The 19351-nt window shown below is 37.6% G+C and overlaps 3 protein-coding genes across 6 annotated transcripts; 1 reads left to right on the forward strand and 2 right to left on the reverse strand.

Annotated features, from left to right (window-relative positions):
* The first annotated feature begins 617 nt into the window (after nt 1-617).
* On the forward strand, nt 618-3736 carry LOC106155702 (FMRFamide receptor). The gene is made up of 2 exons (XM_013530663.2): nt 618-1334; nt 1601-3736. Exon 2 carries the CDS (start codon nt 1657-1659, stop codon nt 2713-2715), a length of 1059 nt encoding a protein of 352 aa, XP_013386117.2. The 5' UTR covers nt 618-1334; nt 1601-1656; the 3' UTR covers nt 2716-3736.
* Nucleotides 3737-4305: 569 nt separating this feature from the next.
* On the reverse strand, nt 4306-6962 carry LOC106155705 (beta-1,3-galactosyl-O-glycosyl-glycoprotein beta-1,6-N-acetylglucosaminyltransferase-like). The gene is made up of 3 exons (XM_013530667.2): nt 5999-6962; nt 5310-5578; nt 4306-4846 (listed from the first exon to the last, which is right to left on the reverse strand). Exons 1-3 carry the CDS (start codon nt 6772-6774, stop codon nt 4560-4562), a joined length of 1332 nt encoding a protein of 443 aa, XP_013386121.2. The 5' UTR covers nt 6775-6962; the 3' UTR covers nt 4306-4559.
* Nucleotides 6963-12897: 5935 nt separating this feature from the next.
* Nucleotides 12898-18488, reverse strand: LOC106155707 (beta-1,3-galactosyl-O-glycosyl-glycoprotein beta-1,6-N-acetylglucosaminyltransferase-like). 4 transcript variants are annotated; one of them, XM_013530670.2, is made up of 4 exons: nt 18369-18488; nt 14458-15258; nt 13776-14044; nt 12898-13336 (listed from the first exon to the last, which is right to left on the reverse strand). In XM_013530670.2, exons 2-4 carry the CDS (start codon nt 15225-15227, stop codon nt 13050-13052), a joined length of 1326 nt encoding a protein of 441 aa, XP_013386124.2. In that variant the 5' UTR covers nt 15228-15258; nt 18369-18488; the 3' UTR covers nt 12898-13049. The 4 variants fall into 4 exon arrangements, with proteins under 4 accessions (XP_013386124.2, XP_013386123.2, XP_013386127.2 ...); XM_013530669.2 differs by lacking the exon at nt 18369-18488 and adding an exon at nt 18182-18274; XM_013530673.3 differs by lacking the exon at nt 18369-18488 and adding an exon at nt 16749-16901.
* Between the last annotated feature and the right edge of the window lie 863 nt (nt 18489-19351).

The raw sequence follows: 19351 nt of genomic DNA on the forward strand, positions 1-19351 counted from the left end.
GGAAAGAAAACCAGATAAATCGATTTTTCAGATGTGTCAAAGTATATTTGTTTCTTACAAATATCCGTTCCAAATGCTACCAAGCCATCATTTGAACATATATTCACTTATTCATATAAGCGCAGTATAATAGTTAACGGTAAATGTGACATTTTTAATTTCCTCTCTCCGGTTTCAAATTCATTCACCTAATAAAACGGATCAAACTTGCATTTCGGTATTGGTTGGCTACAAGTAAAATAACGCTTTCTATTACAGAACTGGCACGTTCCTGTAACACAACCTCGCCATTCTAGGAGGGAAAATAGCCCCGGAAATAAGTTGGATTATCGCGGAAATTACTTCAATCATCGCGGAAATAACTTCGATAAGAGTAAATTTCGACAGACGTATACAAGGTTATCTGTATAAACGGTCCTATGTAAAATTTCACTAATTAGGTTGTTGAAGATGTTGAAGAGAAAACATGCAGGTTAACGTTTAGAAAAATTAGGAGTTTAGGTGTTACAAGCATACCTTTCCACTTGAAAACACAGTGCAATAAGTTAATGAGTTATAGCAGACAGTATTTCAGATACTACCGGTCAATAGGCCTTGGCAAATGGTGATCGAAAACATTGCTGAATTTTTTCCTGCAATAACATTAACCGCCGCTTTTACCAGGACGTTCACATTAATCATTTTGGCAGACTAATAATAATTTACACCAAACAACTTTATCCCATCAGACAAATTATTATTGTGAGATGAAAGGACATACAGATAACTACTGCTATAATTTTAGGGCATTAGATGTCCTGTTTAGGTTTTTTTATGGCGCCTTCCTAATAAGTTTATTAAGTAGGGTTGTCGTATCATCAGCACGCAAAATAAAGTTGTTTTTATCTGACACGAGCGCTTGTATATGAGAACCAGTTGTTACACTACTAGGGTTTAGAATTACACACGTCTTCATCGCAGACGTTATTTCATCTGAGGGTTGATTGCAGTTTTGACAAGAATCTTGATCTTGCGCCGCACCTGCCTTTGGTAATTGCTAAAAGATTTCTCGCTGGCGATCAGAGATTTCAGAAACGTCTTACACTTCTGAAAGCGAGAAAGGTGAATATCAAGAGTTACCGGATATCTTTTTGTAAAGATGTGAGAGATAGGCGGGGGAGCTCGCATCAAACTAGATATTTTATATGAAGCTCCAAATTTCACACCCGAAGCTGCATGTCTAGTTATTCCGGTTCGGTTAAATAGGCTATCCTATCTGTTACTAGCAGGCGGTGGAAACATTTCCGTTCTTCATATTTAACACCACGCCGTTGCTACACCAGGTTGTAGAAAAGGTAAGTTATTGACGTTTATTTCACCAGTTAAAGTACTGTTTTTTTTTTCACGTTTAATGTTGTCGATTTTTCTTATGAAGCGCTGTCAGTCTCTGTGAACGTTTTCTATGAATATGTCATAGTATAGCCTAAAAACTATTTCAAAATTCCTATTAGGATTGCACTTTACAGTGGATCTTGTAAGCCTACAAAGTTGTTACACTAGGGTTTAGAAATACACATGTATGAATACAAAGGATAAACTTTTTTTCAACTTTGTGTTTTAGTGCAACTTGAATGAACCAGAGGTTTCGAGTTATCTTTACGTACACCAAGACCCAAAATGAACAACTCGTCGCTTTTTCTGTGTAGGAACGCAACAGTCATATCAGAGAGGAAACTAGCCACCATGTTTTATATTCACGCTGTTCTTGCATTCGGGTTTATCATTTTTGGACTGTGTGGGAATCTACTGGCTTTCATCGTCTTGTGGCGAGAAAAACAGAAAACAACCACGTCGCTGACACTGCGCGCTATGGCAGTATCAGACTCTATCTATCTGGTGTGTAGTCTGATATTTCTGAGTCTGCCGGCAATGGAAAAATACAATGGTCAAGTTGGGGATAGTTTCTTAACTGACACATACCCACAACTGATGCCCTTTGTCAAACCTATGCTTTACACCTCCCAACAAATAAGCAGCTGGTTGGTCGTGCTAGTGACTCTGGACCGCTTTATAGTGGTTTGCTATCCTCTTAAATCTTTCACCTATTGCACGCTCAACAGGGCAAAGAAGCATATTGCGGCAGTGTACATTGTCTCCGTTCTTTACAATATTCCCCGGTTTTTTGAACTGGACATCAAGCAGTGCTACAACATTAAACTTGACAAACTTGTGCACGAAGTGCACAATTATCCATGGTCGTATTCAACAGCGTACTGGATAATTTATCAGATTGTTCTTTACTTTCTCACTATGTACATCGTCCCGATGGTAATTCTGGGCTTTGTGAACACAAAATTGATCATCAGCCTCCGTGCCGCGAATCGCCAGCGCGCCCAAATCACGGGGAAAGAGCACGACGACAATATAAGTATCATGCTTGTGGTTGTTGTGTTCGTCTTCATCGCCTGTCAGACGCCGGATTTTCTTCTGCAGATATTTTACTTCATGACTGTGGTTCTCAGCGATGCGGCATTTGTCTACGAATTTAATTTCTTTGTGTATTATTTGATAACCGCCTTTCTATTAGTTTTTAATTGTTCCATCAACTTCATTATCTACTGTATCTGTGGAAAGAAGTTCAGAAAAATGATGTTTGAGACTATTCAGTGTCAAAGACAGGGGCATGGTAACAAAAGCGAGTCTAGCCACTCTCACATGCGCGACTCTAAATGCTAATCTTTACTGGAAGACAATCCCCAAATGATTGGGGCAGAATACGGTTTGCTGAATTTAAAGAGTTGAGAAACGCCCGTATAAGACCAAATAGGCACAATACCTTGCATTACCTAGTCTCTTGCTTACGATGTAGGGACGAAGCACATGCTACCCCTTTTTGGTACTGATGGCCGAAAATCAGGGTTCTGGCTCATCGCATAATAAGGATATTGAGGGAGCATAAAGCCTAGATTACATTTGAAATGCGATGCACGTACGGTGCACGTATACTGCCCGTAATACCCTTTTCCATCTGTTTCGTACGACGTCTGAGCGGAGGTAGACGGTGGCCGTGCGAAATCGCACGGAATCGTACTGATTTAAGGCCATGTAATGTAGACATACTCGGCGTAGCCCGTAGCTCCTTACGATTTCAAAAAAAAAAAAAAAAATCATATGGACAATTTCATCCCACGGCGTAATGTAATCTGGGCTTAAGTCGGTTGGAATCTTCCAATGTTTTCATTATTTAGTGTTATAAATAGAATGGTTTATAGCTATCGTGTAATCTTATGGGTTTAATAATGTAATTGAAACTTATTGGTTGTCAAACTGCACTTTCATTTAATGAACTATTTGCTTAAATAAATGATCATATAATGAAGGCATTCCAGTAACATGTAAAGCACCTGGAAGCGTTCATGCATTGAAAGATTGCTAAAAAAAGCTCTAGCCAGCTATACCCAGTCTGATATACGGATATTCACTAACGTCATTAAAAGTATTTACGTAAAGTTTTGGGTTTAAATCAGAAGTGAGTGATTAAATGGTCCAGATGAATGCTAAGACGCTCCTCTCACACAACCAAACCTGCCGTGATAGTCTCGTCTCTGAAGGTTAACAGAGTTACCAAACTTCAGAAATTTGGAAGGATATAAATATTATAAAAGTCAGAGCCACATATGAGATAAAAGAATGAGAGCAGCATACAAGGGAACAAAAAAAGATCGAATAATTAGTTTTCAGTGAGATTATAGGTTTAGTTTCAAAGCGCTTCATTTCGGCATTGGTTTTTTTTTTAGCTACGATTTTCTATGAGACGTTACTAAAACTATTGACCCAAGCTGTAATGAAGACAATGCAAAGAAATATAATGTACAATTTTAGAGTTACTGTATTTCAATTTTAAAAAATCTAATGTTTTACATACAGTATTGGAATGCAGGTAAAACAGGAGTCCAGATAAGACAGTCATACTGAAAAAAAAAAGAGTTCCTCGAAATTCTGGTAATTCCCCTGCTGAGATTTCTAAAGAATCTTTTTCGGTTATATAACCATCTATCTTACCTAGGCCATATTCAAACATAACTTAACCAACTGCAAATTCATGGAAATTATGCTGTCTAGTTCTGTGTAGGCCGATACATATAATCAAGACCCATTACCATACGGATAACGGGGGATGGTCCTTTCACTTTTAACGTGTCATGTATGGAGGGATTTCCAAGTAACATTTAAGCGTGTAAGTTTTCTTTAATATAAAGAGGATTATTTTTATGTCTGCACCTAAATTACGCGTACAAGGGCTTCTCTGAATCATTTTATAAATCGTGCGCTATACCTGAAGATCAGAAAAATATCATACCTTTCGAAGTTAGTCCTATAAGGATTATGATATATTCAAAACGGATGACAAAAATACATGAAATCACATTTGTTAATCGGTAAATTATTTATTCTTTTTAAAAATGCTCTGTATATTCTTGATAAAAACAACATAAACTATTATTTATTTTTGATAAAAGAAACGATAATGAATTATCTTTACTGGTATACTTTTACTGAACTCAGATGCACTTCTGTCATTATACATGATTTCTTACGAATTCTAAGTTACGGTAATAATCTGAATTAAAAGGCAATGCGTCTTCTACTCTTGTTTTATTGAAATACATTTCCTCCATGCAGTCGTACGTTAGATATTCAAAAGTAAGATGGAACTTGTTCACAAATAATTCTTTCCTATCAATCAAACTTGGTAGATCTGATATCCCAAACACGCAAACACGTCTCACTTTCTTACCCCAGCATTTCGCTTTACCTTGTACCCATACTACGTAACGAGTCAGGTATGGTTTTTTGTCTGGATCTCCTGTAGAAAGAGAAAGAAACGGCATTAACAATATATGTGCAAGATAAGCCCGTCAATTATAAAAGTTTGGTGTGGGGTGTATTGTGCATAGTCTAACTGAAAATGTAGGATCGGAAAAAATCCTCATTTCACTGGGATATGATGACAACTTTTGTAACCTTAGTGGTGGGATTTCAAGACAAATTAATCACATCTGAATGGTTTTGATGTACGTAAGAATCATGGTCACACGTCTACTGTTACATTTTTCTACTCGTAAATATAAACGGGTTTATGTTTGTATTTGTCTTTTCTATACATACGTAAAGAAACGAACATGTTTTCCTTGTACTTCCGTCGATTACTGGACTTGAGATATCAATGTCTAAACAGTAAAACATATCCACATGCACTTCAAATCATCGGACAATCTTCATGAACAAATTACAAAAGAACTTTTAAATAAAAAAATCTACTACTATACCTATGTGTGCGCCTGGAACTCCTAGCTGTGGGTTGTTATTAAGAGAAACAAAGTATGTTTCATCAGGGTTCAGAGTATCATTCACCCAGCCCAAAAACAGGTGTGCCGTCTCATTGTGTATCACGTAATCCACAAATTCTCTTGTCGCCGTGATTTTCACCTGCCCCTTATGAATACGAATACCCGCTGGCGGAGGAGACTTCGTGATAAATGTTTTCTTGTTACCTATATAAACATAGCCTGTTCGTTTTTTGATAGTACTTAACTGCCTGAAACAAAAAAGCATGGATAATGTTAATAAAACGCCCGTTTGTTTGTTTGTTTGTTTTTTATTTTATGGAATGGGAAATCGGGAATTATTCGCATCATATTTACGCGAGACCTCATTTTTGTGTAAATTATGGCTTTCCTTACGTTGTGATGTGTATGACAGAAAATTTTGGTAACAATCTTACCAAATTGTGCTTTACATGATCAATATGAAAAGTCATGAACTTCTCTTAATATAGGAAAGCATAAAGCATATACTTGGGGTTGAAATACCACACACTATAGGTTCATTCTCTATTAAACTATCGTTCTACGTAAATTAAAAAAAATTTTTAAGACAACATGTATGTGAATTATGTTGAAAAAATGCTGCCCACCAGAATAAAAGTTCATGAAATTTTCAGAGTAATTGCACTTACCTTTTAATGGTACCCGCGATATCATTGGCTCCATTGAAAATCTGAAGAATTTTCATTAACTCTTTATTAGTCTTCAACGGGAATTCCTGACCCGTTAAATTGATAAAATATTTCCACTTTTGGTATTTCAGAAGTTCTCGCATACAGAGAATCTCGGGTTCTAAAACACTGATTTGTCCCCACACAACATCAATACGTACTGAGGGAATAATTACGTTTTTAAAACATCCTGCAATTTTTGTAATTGCTTCCATAAAATTGCTAGGCGACTTTTTATCCACGTGAATGCAATAGTAATTCTGAGGCCTGTATATTGCACGTAACAATCTCTCCACTTGTTCCACATCCTTATAAACCACCAAACTAAATGCAATAGGGAAGTTGGTTTCTTCTTGGGAAACCGAAGTTATGTAGCCTCGTCTGTGTATGAAGTTAAAGCAGTTTCGTGTCAAGAGCTTATACTGTTCGGGGTTTACGGGAACTTTTGGATAATTCTCCATAAATGATTTCGCTTGAACTGCAGCACTCCTGTCCCCTTCAAATAGTGCCTTGCACTGCCTGAAAGCAGCTCGTGGTTGTTCACCAACTGGTTGAAGCTCTGATTCATATCCCCTTTGTCGTCTGCCTTGGAAATGAGTGAGACTTTGGGAACGTTCGGCAACATTTGTAGAAAATTCAGTCGGTTTTTTAAAGAGAACTCGAACTTCCATTGTATATATCACTACCACTACTCCAACAAGAACAAAGACCACATGTTGTTTCTTTGCACGGCGCATTCTTGTTCTAGCATGTCTTTTAGCACGGCCCCTGAAAAGACGAATGTTGCATGAGGTATCTTACTGCTTCGCCCATGAAAATCAAATAAAGCTGTCCCATGCTTTTAGCTTAATGACACAGCGAAGGACGGTACGAGACGCCATTTGCAATCAGTTCACATTGAGCTTTACATTCATGGTTGGTACACGGTCCTTATCATTGGCCACATACCTCTTTCTCCTTTTATCGGATGATTGGGTCATACATTTTTATCTACGATATTAGTATATTTTGACAAATAAGATAAGCGAAGTAAAAGGCCCACAAAGTTTTTAAAATTCTTCCTGGAAATTAGACTTTTAGACTATAATCCAGGTTTATAGATCGTTATTTTCCCAATGGCTTTGGATAAGGCATAAAGTAGTGAGGAGAAAAAATCTGGTAATTTTTTCGTTACATAAAAATCTAACGCTAATCAGAGCCTGAGAACCATACAGAAAACTATTTCCAATCGCGTATGATGGGATACCTCAATTACCCCCCCCCCCCCAAAAAAAAAAAAAAATGCACATCTGTACAAAGTAGACTCAAATTTGAAACACATTTTTTGTCCATTTCAGCTCCAAACTGTAGAAAAAAAATATTTCATTGCTTTTTTCTCCTTTTCTAATTGGAACTCTGCTACCCTTTCGCTTGACCTAAAAAATGAAAGCTTCAAAGGCCACAGAATTAACATGCCAACAAAAAGTCTGAAGGGATCAAATTTCATGACTTTTTTTAGATTATGTGCCAGATCTTCCCAAAATCCCTTTTCTTTAACGCAGATTCCGAATATCCATTACAGAGATTCAGGACAATTTCATTGCCTTAATTTTGCTACACTGGCGTTACTGAGAGCCTATTATAAAATTAATTAATGGAAATTAAACACCCTGACATCCTTTACTAAATAGCTGCTTGCTTGAATTAATATACTTATCCATTTTCTATGTCCATTTCCAATACTTGGTTACCACTATAACTCACACTGAGAATAAAATCGGAGTCCAAGTGACTCCAAACTAACTTGGAGTCCAGCAGTGGTGCCTAAAATAACTCCCAATTGGAGTCAAGTTGACTCCGATGGAGTAACGCCATCCCAGACCCCACAGGAGGGTCACAATTGACTCCATTCACACATCCCTTCATCCCTTGATTTATCTCTACAAAAGTCACCATGACCCCATATTTAGGAATTTTTGACTCCTTGGCTCATATCATTATGAAAAAATACAACAACTACAGTGCTACAGTGCCACGCAAGGAGACAGCAGACACAGTTCATTAAGGCGCGGTATGTTTCCGAAACCCACGTCCTCCCGCTCCGGAGGCGGACACTCTAAGCACAAGCCCATCCGGTCGCATGTGGTGTGTAATAGCAATAACAAACAGTTTGTCAATCTGGTAATAAACAGCATGCCACATTGTATATATATATATATATATATATATATATATATATATATATATATATATATATATCAGTAAGCATACCTCCCCAGTGACATGCATTGGCGGGTCAAACCTACAACCTGGAAACAAAACCTGCTGACCTGTATACCAACATAGGCCTATCACATAAAGGGTGTGGGCAACTGAAAGCCCGGGCCAGTAATAAGTGCACGAGTTCTGCATGCAGAAACACACAAGAAACCACTTGTTCGTGCATAAAACCAACTATGGCCAATAAAGTAATGTTATATACTGACAAAGGATGATGAAAACTGTTCTCTCTACGCCGTCTGCTCACTGCCATCACAAGAACTGAAACGAGGCTTACTGTCCAGCGAGCGAAAACAGTCGGTGAAAGGGGTCAGCCAGACACTGGCCCCCGGTAATTTGACTGTGATTTTAGAGTGAGATTGACTCTATGAGAGCCAGGGGGTGATTGACTCTGATAAGAGAGTCTAAAGACTCTGGTAGTGGGACCCTTATATAGGAGTCAAATTAACTCCATGAGGGTCAAGGGGTGCTGGACTCTGAATAGAGAGTCAAATGACTCCAATTTTATTCTCAGTACAACTTATTAGTTTCAAATGGAAATGCTACTTGTTTTTGCATCTGTACAGAGAAAGTTTTCTAACTACGAATTATATTTTGTTTCACATTTTTATAAAAAGGAGAGAATTCTATATAACAAATCAATGTTCTATTATTCAAACCAAAAACTGTAAAACTAAAATAGTTTTATTGTGGCTTTGATTAATCTGTTCGTTATTTACAACTGTTTCTAACTTTGTTTTCAATCTGGCCTTGGCTGCTTTGTGACGGCCAGATATGTCCTACAGACCAGATATGACCTACGTCCAGAGAAGGCCAGATATGTCCGACAAAAAAGAGCCAGATGTGTCCGACAGGCCAGAAGTGTCCGACAAAAAAGAGCCAGATGTGTCCGACAGGCCAGATATGTCCGACAAAAAAGAGTCAGTTGTGTCCGACATATCTGTTCTGTCGGACACATCTGGCTCTTTTTTGTAGGACATATCTGGCCTTCTCTGGTCGTAGGACGTATCTGGCCTGTCGGACATATCGGGTCGTCACAGCCCACGCCTAGGGTATCCACAACTTACCACCAGGAAACAGAAGCCATTCTTATAGTTTTGCTGCTAAACTAAACAAAGGCAACCCGTTTCTTTCAGAATGAGGGGACGAGTGCTAACGGAAAGCGTTTTTCAAGGCCCTTTGCGAACGCCAGACTGGTTTTAACAGGTTACTATGCTGAGAAAAACAGCAGCTGAAGATATCGTCAAGTTTTTTATCCTATACAAGGTGTATCAAAAAAAGTGAACACTCAGAAAAAAAACCCAAAATTTTAATTTTTTTATTTCATATAACAAATGTTAATGTAAATATAGGTTCGTAGGGAAATTATGCTTCAATGCACACCATTAGGCCTTATTGTCGTGTCTTTTCACGCATGACGGAGCAGGGTCAAATTACGTCATGAGGATCAAATTTGTATCTCGAGAATTTTTTTTCGCAAAAGGTTGATTACCGAAATATTGAGACTTTTTTGACAGAACCAGTCTCTGTCTATACGATTGTCATACTAGGATTAGCCCACAGTGAACTAACCTACAAAATTACCGCATATTACAAATTGGATGTTCATGACAAAAGAACATAAAAGGCAGATAACAGGGAAGAAAAGGTTAATTGGCAGGTTTTTAATTTGAAAACCACTGATAGAACCATTTCATGGCAATTAATCTACCTTTTGCGAAAAAAAGTTCTCGAAATAAAAATTTGATCCTCATGACGTAATTTGACACTGCTAGGTCATGCGTGAAAAGACACGACAATCCATGGTGTGCATTGAAGCATAATTTATATACGAACCTATATTTACATTAGCATTTGTTATATGAAATAAAATTTAAAAATTCTGGGTATTTTTTCTAAGTGTTCACTTTTTTATACACCCTGTAGACCGAATCAACGGCCTACTGGTATGACAAGGAATCATTCACGTATCTGTATCTGTTTAAGTAGGGTAATTCTATTACATAACTGATGTCGCAGTGGCACTGAAGAGATTATTAAAAGTCTTAAAAACTAATTTGAAAGAAGAAAAATTATTTGGACATACATTACATTCTGTACATACATTGACTGACAGATCACCATGATAACCGTTGCCTCGTAAAAATGGTGCTGCTAAACTGGTCGCGTGTTAAATATCGAAAACTATGCTAAATGTTATAATTAAAATAAATATTATTATTATTATATGCTAAATATTATCGAAAACTATGCTAAAAATCACGTGCTAAATATCTAATCGCAAGGGCGTTGCATGGATTTTTTTTCTGATATGTACAGCGTGAAATGATTTTAATGAAGGAAAATAAATTGGTACGTTACAATTTAAACTAAGCGGCAAAATGCATTTACGTCCGTCATGTTCAACCTTATATACTAAAAATTAAAACCCGCCACGCGGAGTCTGGGTTAGTAAACTTGAAATAACTCTTTTGATCATTCAAAAGAATCGTGCCACAATTGCCCTTCTTAAAGATGGTTCATTCTACCAGGGTAATAGATTGATTTTTCACTAGATATCCACAGGTATGTCTCTGGCTAATCATGACACACTTCTCACAATTGTAAATGTGCATTGTAAATGTGCGGTCCAGGTAGGGGGCACACCTCCGCAGAATTGCTGAATAAATACAGTAAATACAATAGATAACCGTGCACAGAACCGCAGAGGTAAAGTGTTGATTTACCCGAACGGTCTCCTCATTTGGTCCATCCTGAATGACCGGTGACTACCCACTTTCAAGATTTGTTATATCACTGTGCATAGTGTTATCCAGTTTATCTTTTCTCTAAAATTCAATTCCAAATCGCGGAAGAGGGGCCAAAATTAGAAACATATAAGAAATGTTTGTGGAAAGAAGTTTAGAAAAATGATGTTTAAGACTATTCAATGTCAAAGACAGGGGCATGGTGACAAAAGCGAATCTGGTCACTCTCACATGCGCGACTCTAAGACCCCATTCCCACAGATTTTAGATCGATCTATCCCTGTGGGGAGTCTCACTAGATTACTGTCAGCTTAGCCGGCTTAAGCGTCTGCCCCGCCTACTAAAAGCTGTAAGGGGGTAATTAACTGTCGTGCGCGCTCTGCTGACTGCAATTTAGCGTGAACCCCCAGGGAGTTAGGTCGATCCGGATGGATCGTTCTAAATCTCTGGGAATGTGCTCTAAATGCTAATCGTCACTGGAAGACAATTCCTAAATAATTAGGACAGTTTGCTGCACTTGAAGAGTTGAGAAACGCCTGTATAAAACCAAATGGGAATAATTTATATTTTATTGCATTACATTGAAGAGACGAAGCGCATACCTTCCTTTTTGGTGCTGATGGCCGAAATCAGGGTTCTGGCTCATCGCATAATAAGGATATTGAGGGAGCATAAGTCGTTTGGAAACTTCCGATGCTTTCATTTAATCACTTTCATTATATTATTTAGTGTTATAAATGGAATGATCTATAGATATCGTGTAGTCTTACGGGTTTTACAATGTAATTAAAACTAATTGGTTGTCAAACTGCACTTTCATATGAACTCTTTGCTTAAATAACGATCACGTAATGAAGGCATTCCAGTAACGTGTAAAGCACCTATAGGCGTTCATGCATTGAAAGTTTGCTAAAAAAAAAGCTCTAGCCAGCTTTACCCAGTCTGACTTACGGATATTCACTAACGTCATTAAAAGTATTTGCGTAAACTTAAGGCTTTAAATCAGAAGTGAGTGATCAAATAGTACAGATGAATGCTGAAACGCTCCTCTAACACAACTAAACCTGCTGTGATAGTTTTAACAGTTTAACAGAGTTACCAAACTTCAGAAATATGGGAGGATATAAATATGATAAAAGTCAGAGCAATATATGAGATAAAAGTATGAGAGCAGCATACAAAAGCACAAAGGAAGATCGAATAATTAATTTTAAGTGAAATTACAGGTTTAGATTCAAAGCGCTTCATTTCGGCATTGATTTTCTTTTAGATGCGATTTTTCTATGAGAAGTTACTAAAACAATTGACCCAAGCTTGTATGTAATGGAGGCAACACAAAGAAATATTATGTACAATTTTAGTGTTACTGTAGTTTAATTTTAAAAATCTAATGTTTTACATATTGTATTGGAATGCAGGTAAAACAGGAGTTTAGATAAGACAGCCATAGTGAAAAGCTTTCTCGAAATTCTGGCAATTCCCCTGCTGAGATGTTATCTTACCTAGACCATATTCATATTTAACTTAAACCACTGCAAATTCATGGAAGTCATGATGTCTGGTTCTGTCTGTACATATAATCATGACCCATTACCATACGGATAACGGGGGATGGTCCTTTTAACATGTAACGTGTCATTTATGGAGGCATTTTAAGTAACATTTAAGCGTGTAAGTCTTCTTTAATTAAAAGAGAATTATTTATGTGTCTGCACCTAAATTATGTGGCTTCTCTGAATCGTTTTGTAAATCGTGCGCTATACCTGAAGATCAGAAAATATCATACCTTTCAAAGTTAGTCCTATAAGGATGTATAATACATCAAAATGGATGACAAAAATACATTAAATCTCATTTGTTAATCGGTAAATTCTTTATTCTTTTTAAAAATGCTCTGTATATTCTTGATAAAAACAACATAAACTATTATTTATTTTTGATAAAAGAAACGATAATGAATTATCTTTATTGGTATACTTTTACTGAACTCAGATGCACTTATGTCATTATACATGATTTCTTACGAATTCTAAGTTACGGTAATAATCTGAATTAAAAGGCAATGCGTCTTCTACTCTTGTTTTATTGAAATACATTTCCTCCATGCAGTCGTACGTTAGATATTCAAAAGTAAGATGGAACTTGTTCACAAATAATTCTTTCCTATCAATCAAACTTGGTAGATCTGATATCCCAAACACGCAAACGTGTCTCACTTCCTTACCCCAGCATTTCGCTCTACCGTATACCCATACTACGTAACGAGTCAGGTATGGTTTTTTGTCTGGATCTCCTGTAGAAAGAGAGAAACAATATATGTGCAAGATAAGCCCGTCATTAATTGTAGAAGTGTCATGCGGGGTGTATTGTATTGTGCATAGTCTAACTGAAAACGTAGGATCAGAACAAAAATCCTCATTTCACTAGGATATGATGACAACTTTTCTAACGTAAGTAGTGGGATTTTGTGACAACTTCATCACATCTGAATGGTTTTTATGTACGTATGAATCATTGTCATACGTCTACCAGTACCCTTTTCTATGTGATTTTATCTTTTTTTAACAAACGCACAGAAACGACCATGTTTTTCTGTTGCCTCCGTCCATTACTGGAGTCTAGATCTCAATGCCTATAAAGTATCAAAACATCCACGCGCACTTCAAATCATCGGACAATCTTCATTAACTAATTGCAAAAGAATATTTAAAAAAAAAATTCCACAACTATACCTATGTGTGCCCCTGGAACTCCCAGCTGTGGGTTGTTATTAAGAGAAACAAAGTATGTTTCATCAGGGACCAGAGTACCATTCACCCAGTCCAAAAACAGGTGTGCCGTCTCATTGTGTATCACGTAATCCACGAATTCTCTTGTCGCCGTGATTTTCATCTGCCCCTTATGAATGTGAATACCCGCTGGCGGAGGAGACTTCGTGATAAATGTATTTTTGTTACCTATATAAACATAGCCTGTTCGTTTTTTGATAGTACTTAACTGCCTGAAACAAAAAAGCACGGATAAATTAATAAAACGTGCGTTTGTTCTTTTAAATTTTAGGGAATGGGAAATCTAGAATTATTCGCATCATATTAACGCGAGACCTCATTTTTGTGTAAAATATGGATTTCCTTACGTTGTAATGTGTATGAGCGGAAATTTTAGTAACAATCGTACCAAATTGTGCTTTATATGATTAATATAAAAAGTCATGAACTTCTTTTGATATAGGAAAACATAAAACATATACTTGGGGTTGAAATAGGACATACGTTTTAGGGTTCATTCCCAATTAAACTATCGTTCTACGTAGATCGATCCAACCCCGTAAGGACAACATGTATATGAATCATGTTGTAAAAATGCTGCCCACCAGAATAAAGTTCATCAAATTTCCCAAGCTTTTGCACTTACTTTTTAAGGGAACCAGCGATATCATTGGCTCCATTGAAAATCTGAAGAATTTTCACTAACTCTTTATTAGTCTTCAACGGGAATTCCTGACCCGTTAAATTTATAAAATATTTCCACTTCTGGTATTTTAAAAGTTCTCGCATACAGAGAAACTCGGGTTCTAAAACACTGATTCGTCCCCACACAACATCAATACGCACTGAGGGAATAATAACGTTTTTAAAACACCCTGCAATTGCTGTAATTGCCTTCATGAAATCTCTAGGCGACTTTTTATCCACGTGAACGCAATAGTAATTCTGAGGCCTGTGTATTGCACGTAACAATCTCTCCACTTGTTCTACATCCTTATAAACCACCAAACTAAATGCAATAGGGAAGTTAGTTTCTTCTTGGGAAACCGAAGTTATGTAGCCTCGTCTGTGTATGAAGTCAGAGCAGTTTCGTGTCAAGCGCTTATACTGTTCGGGGTTTACGGGAACTTTTGGATGATTCTCCATAAATTTTTTTGCTTGAACTGCAGCACTCCTGTCCCCTTCAAATAGTGCCTTGCACTGCCTGAACGCAGCTTGTGGTTGTTCACCAACTGGTTGAAGCTCTGATTCATATTCCCTTTGTCGTCTGCCTTGGAAATGAGTGAGACTTTCGGAACGTTCGGCAAAATTTGTAGAAAATTCAGTCTGTTTTTTAAAGAGAACTCCCATTGTACATATCACTATCACTACTCCAATAAGAACGAAGACCACATGTAGTTTCTTTGCACGGAGCATTTTTGTTTCAGCATGTCCTTTTGCACGGCCCCTGAAAAGACGAATGTTGCATGAGGTTATATATACTGCAGCTGGAAGCCCTGTTTATTATATGAGTAATTTACTGCTTCGCCCATGAAAATCAAATAAAGCTGTCCCATGCTTTTAGCATAACGACACAGTTGAAGGACGGAGCGAGACGCCATTTGCAATCAATTCACATTGAGCTTTACACTTATGGTTGGTGCGCGGTCCTTATCTTTGGCCACATACCTCTTTCTCCTTTTATCGGATGATTGGATCAAACATTTTTATCTACGATATTAGTATATTTTGACAAATAAGACAGGCGAAGTAAAAGGCACGCGAGAATTTTTTTCCTGGAAATTAGACTTTTAGACTAAAATCCAGGTTTATAGATCGTTATTTTCCCAATGGCTTTGGATAAGGCATAAAGTAGTGAGAAGAAAAAATCTGATAAATATCCCGGGAAGTAATTTTTCGTTACATAAAAGTTTAACGTTAATCAGAACCTCAGAGCCATATCCTCAACTATTTCCAGTCGCGTATGATGGAATACCACAATTACCAAAGAACATGCAGATCTGTACAAAATAGACCCAAATTTGAAACACAGTATTCGCCTATTTCATATCCAAACTGTAGAAATAATATTTCATTGCTTTTTTCTCCCTTTTCTAATTAGATCTCTGCTACCATTTCGCTTGACTTAAAAAATGAAAGCTTCAAAAGGCCACAGAATTTACATGCCAATCAAAGTCTTAAGGGATCAAATTTCATGACTTTTTTTTGAGATAATGTCCCAGATCTTCCCAAAATTCCTTTTCTTTATCGCAGATTCCGAATGTCCATTACAGCGATTCAGGACAATTTCATTGCCTACATCTTGCTACAATTAATTTTTGTGGTAAGGAATGTTTCTTAAGACAGTTTAGCTAAGGTTATAAATCTTTCCCCTCAATTTTGTTTGCCTTATTGAACAACAACAACAATAATAATAATAATAATAATAATAATATTTATTTCATATATTTAGGCCACCGGCCTATATTAGGCCTACATTACAGTAACAGAAGTCAAATTTATGCCTTCTATATATCCCTAGGCTTGAAGCACTCATACACATACATTGCCAAGTTTGTGAAGAGAGTTGAATCTTCAGATTTCATGAGCTTATTAAAGTTGAATACGTTTGCCTGAATGCCGGGGATATATTTGGCTCTATAGCCATTATACCGTGTACACACAAGCACGAAATGGTACTCGTCCTCTATGTTTATGCTTCTTTATAAGCATTGCAGCAATAATCACTCGAATTTCAAATCATGACGTTCTGGGCCGTGATAAGACATTTCTTATCTTCCACGATGTAATCACAGTTTATATAGCGCTCTACATTTAACAAAGTTTTATACTCACTGACAGGGGCAGATCCAGAGCTATTTACTGACAATCTTCCAAATTATCTTTGTTGATTCATCCTCTATTTTTGACCATCTTACAACAGAAAATATTAGATACCCGTCAGTGTAAACTTGAAAATCTGACCGTCTTCCGGAAGACCCAGAAGACGGCCTAAATCCGCCCCTGACTGTAACTATTCAGCTGACTGTTGCCCTTCACATCAGCGGACCATTGTTGATATGCAGTGTTCTTCAACCGTTGAGTGAACTCGCTTAAAAAGTATTCAACATTTCCTTTCTCTTGTGATAACCATAACACGCCAAAGCCGTAGCTAAATAATACGCGTTTTACCTTACTGGCCTACGTCATTCTACCATACAGTTCTAGATTTTATAGCATTTGGTAACATTGCCTCGGGTACTTGTCTCATCCCATACATAATAATTTAAACCAGTATTTAATGCTACGCGTGAGATAGTGGACCGTTAGAGGCAGTCTTCTACACTCTCCTAGGCCTGCGGGGTTAGATGCGGAACTTGGTAAACCTAGGAAATATTTAAAAATTTTGATTTGCACTTTCTCAATCACCCCAACATAATTGGTACCCCACATCTCATGCTATCAAAGATATGAAAGGCTACATTTTATGCTAGTCTCCCGCATTTTTTCTCAAAGCATTTAAACATTGTGATCGCTCGTACAGCCTTAGCCGCATTATTTCGTAGAGCTGATGATCAATTAACGTGTTGATACCAGCACCCCAAGATACTTATAACTGTTGTGAATGTATGTAACTTATTTGAACCTTTTATAGTCGACACGCTTTGTGTTGCGTTTTTATACTTTATCAGTGTCCTTATAGCAACATTTCATTTCTTCATTTATGAACTAACTTATGTACGCAGTGGGGTAACGTACTAGTGACACACGTCAGTTTGTCTGGAAATTGAGGAGCCTGAGATACAAGGCAGATAGATGCAAGAAATGGAATTACGTGTACATCTTTGGTACCGGTAAGTCCTTACTTGGTGCAAGCCAGGGGTCTCATTCGGGTAAAACGTTTACATCAGTTAGTGTGCGATTATTCAAGAAGTTTGTGGGATCTAATTGTAACACAGGTCCAATTAAAAAAAAGCTTATGCCACAGCCAGCAGCTCCGTCTGATCAAATTTCTATTTCTGAGGGCCCTGGAAACTCGCCTCTCTACTTTCCCCACGACTATGACATGAGGCATGTTGATGGTAGAGAAGTGTTGTGTGTTTCTAGAGACCTTTGCAACTAATATCATTATGCCTGCACACAAATGACGTTAGACCGGTCCCTGTAGGCCTCGCACTCGCCCTTGTTCTCATATGCAAACAGGCCGGCTATTCTTGGATCGAATAAGGTCGTTTCCTTCACTGGCACTACGACTAAATTGTGTTACAGTCAGTTATAGTGAGTCCTAGGCCTGCTGCATGATTCATGGAGATTTAGGGCACGATAAGAGAAAATCAAGGCTGTGAACGGTTCGACACAATTTTAAAATGAAATTGGAATAATACATTTACCTTAGCATTTCTCACCAATGTTCCAACTGAGCCCGTTCTGGAAACACTGTGATCGATCTCCGTTGAATAACAGCGGAATAAGACTGCTTTTCGTCTTCACACCACCCTATTAATTCTTACCTCATACCACAAAACTACATAATGCAATACCCTAAATGAGATAGAAAAACATAAAACTCGGGCCTACCTGTGCCTCAGCAGTTATGAGCAACCCGCAACATTCAACAAAACATTGAATACTAGCTGTCTTAGTACACACCGTTAGTACGCTGTTCTGGTTACGAGCTATTATAATAAATCATCCCCTTTCTGTGGCAGCACTACAGCCTCACAGTAATTTATTTGACCTAGATATTTTTTACACGGCTGCATTGGATGTTTGTCTGGACTGACCTTAAGAAAATTATTTTAGATTAACTCTGCATCTTTTTAAACCACCCTCTCTCTCTATCATATTACTGAAGGTAAAAATATGTTCCAAAGAATGAATACGTTATTTTTTTTCTGAGGGTAACTGAATAATAAAAGGCGATTCATCAACATGGTCTTGATCTAGTTGATTAATAGCCTTGTCAAATGCGAAATCACAATATAATTTAGTTAATACAAAAATAATTCTCTCGTGTCTTTAATAGTGATATAATGGGAAATTTCAATGTATTTCACATATTTTTCTGAAAGTTGCATGACTTGATATACATTTTAGTGTTACTTGCCCAGTGCAAGTGATTTCTGCGGTCTAATAACCAGACTTAAAAACATACTTGCGCGCAAACGTAACTGACTTGCTAATGAATCACCTGCCTGACGTAAATTGTAGTTCAGACCCCCCCTCCCACACACACAGCAAAAAAAAACAAAAACAAATTAATTTGAAGTGGGGCATGTGGGGCAGCGGGGTAGTGTCATGCAGTAGCGCCTATCAGAGACGAACATTTACCTCGACGAAGACAACGATAGTTATGGCTATTGTTTGGCGGGTGATGTGGTCAACGGCAAATATCAGCTGCTTGTCCCAGGAAGGTATCGCGATGACAGAAACATCATTGGAGGTTCTACTGTCACTTGTCATTTCCTCCAGGCTACTTGCATGGCAAGGTGAACAGCTCAAATCATGACGGCATTTCATCGAGACCCGAAACGCGGCGCGTCAGACAATGTTATCTGGGT

The sequence above is a fragment of the Lingula anatina genome, chromosome 1, assembly GCF_051362555.1.
Source record: "Lingula anatina isolate TDL-2025a chromosome 1, LinAna3.0, whole genome shotgun sequence".
NCBI lineage: Eukaryota > Metazoa > Brachiopoda > Lingulata > Lingulida > Lingulidae > Lingula > Lingula anatina.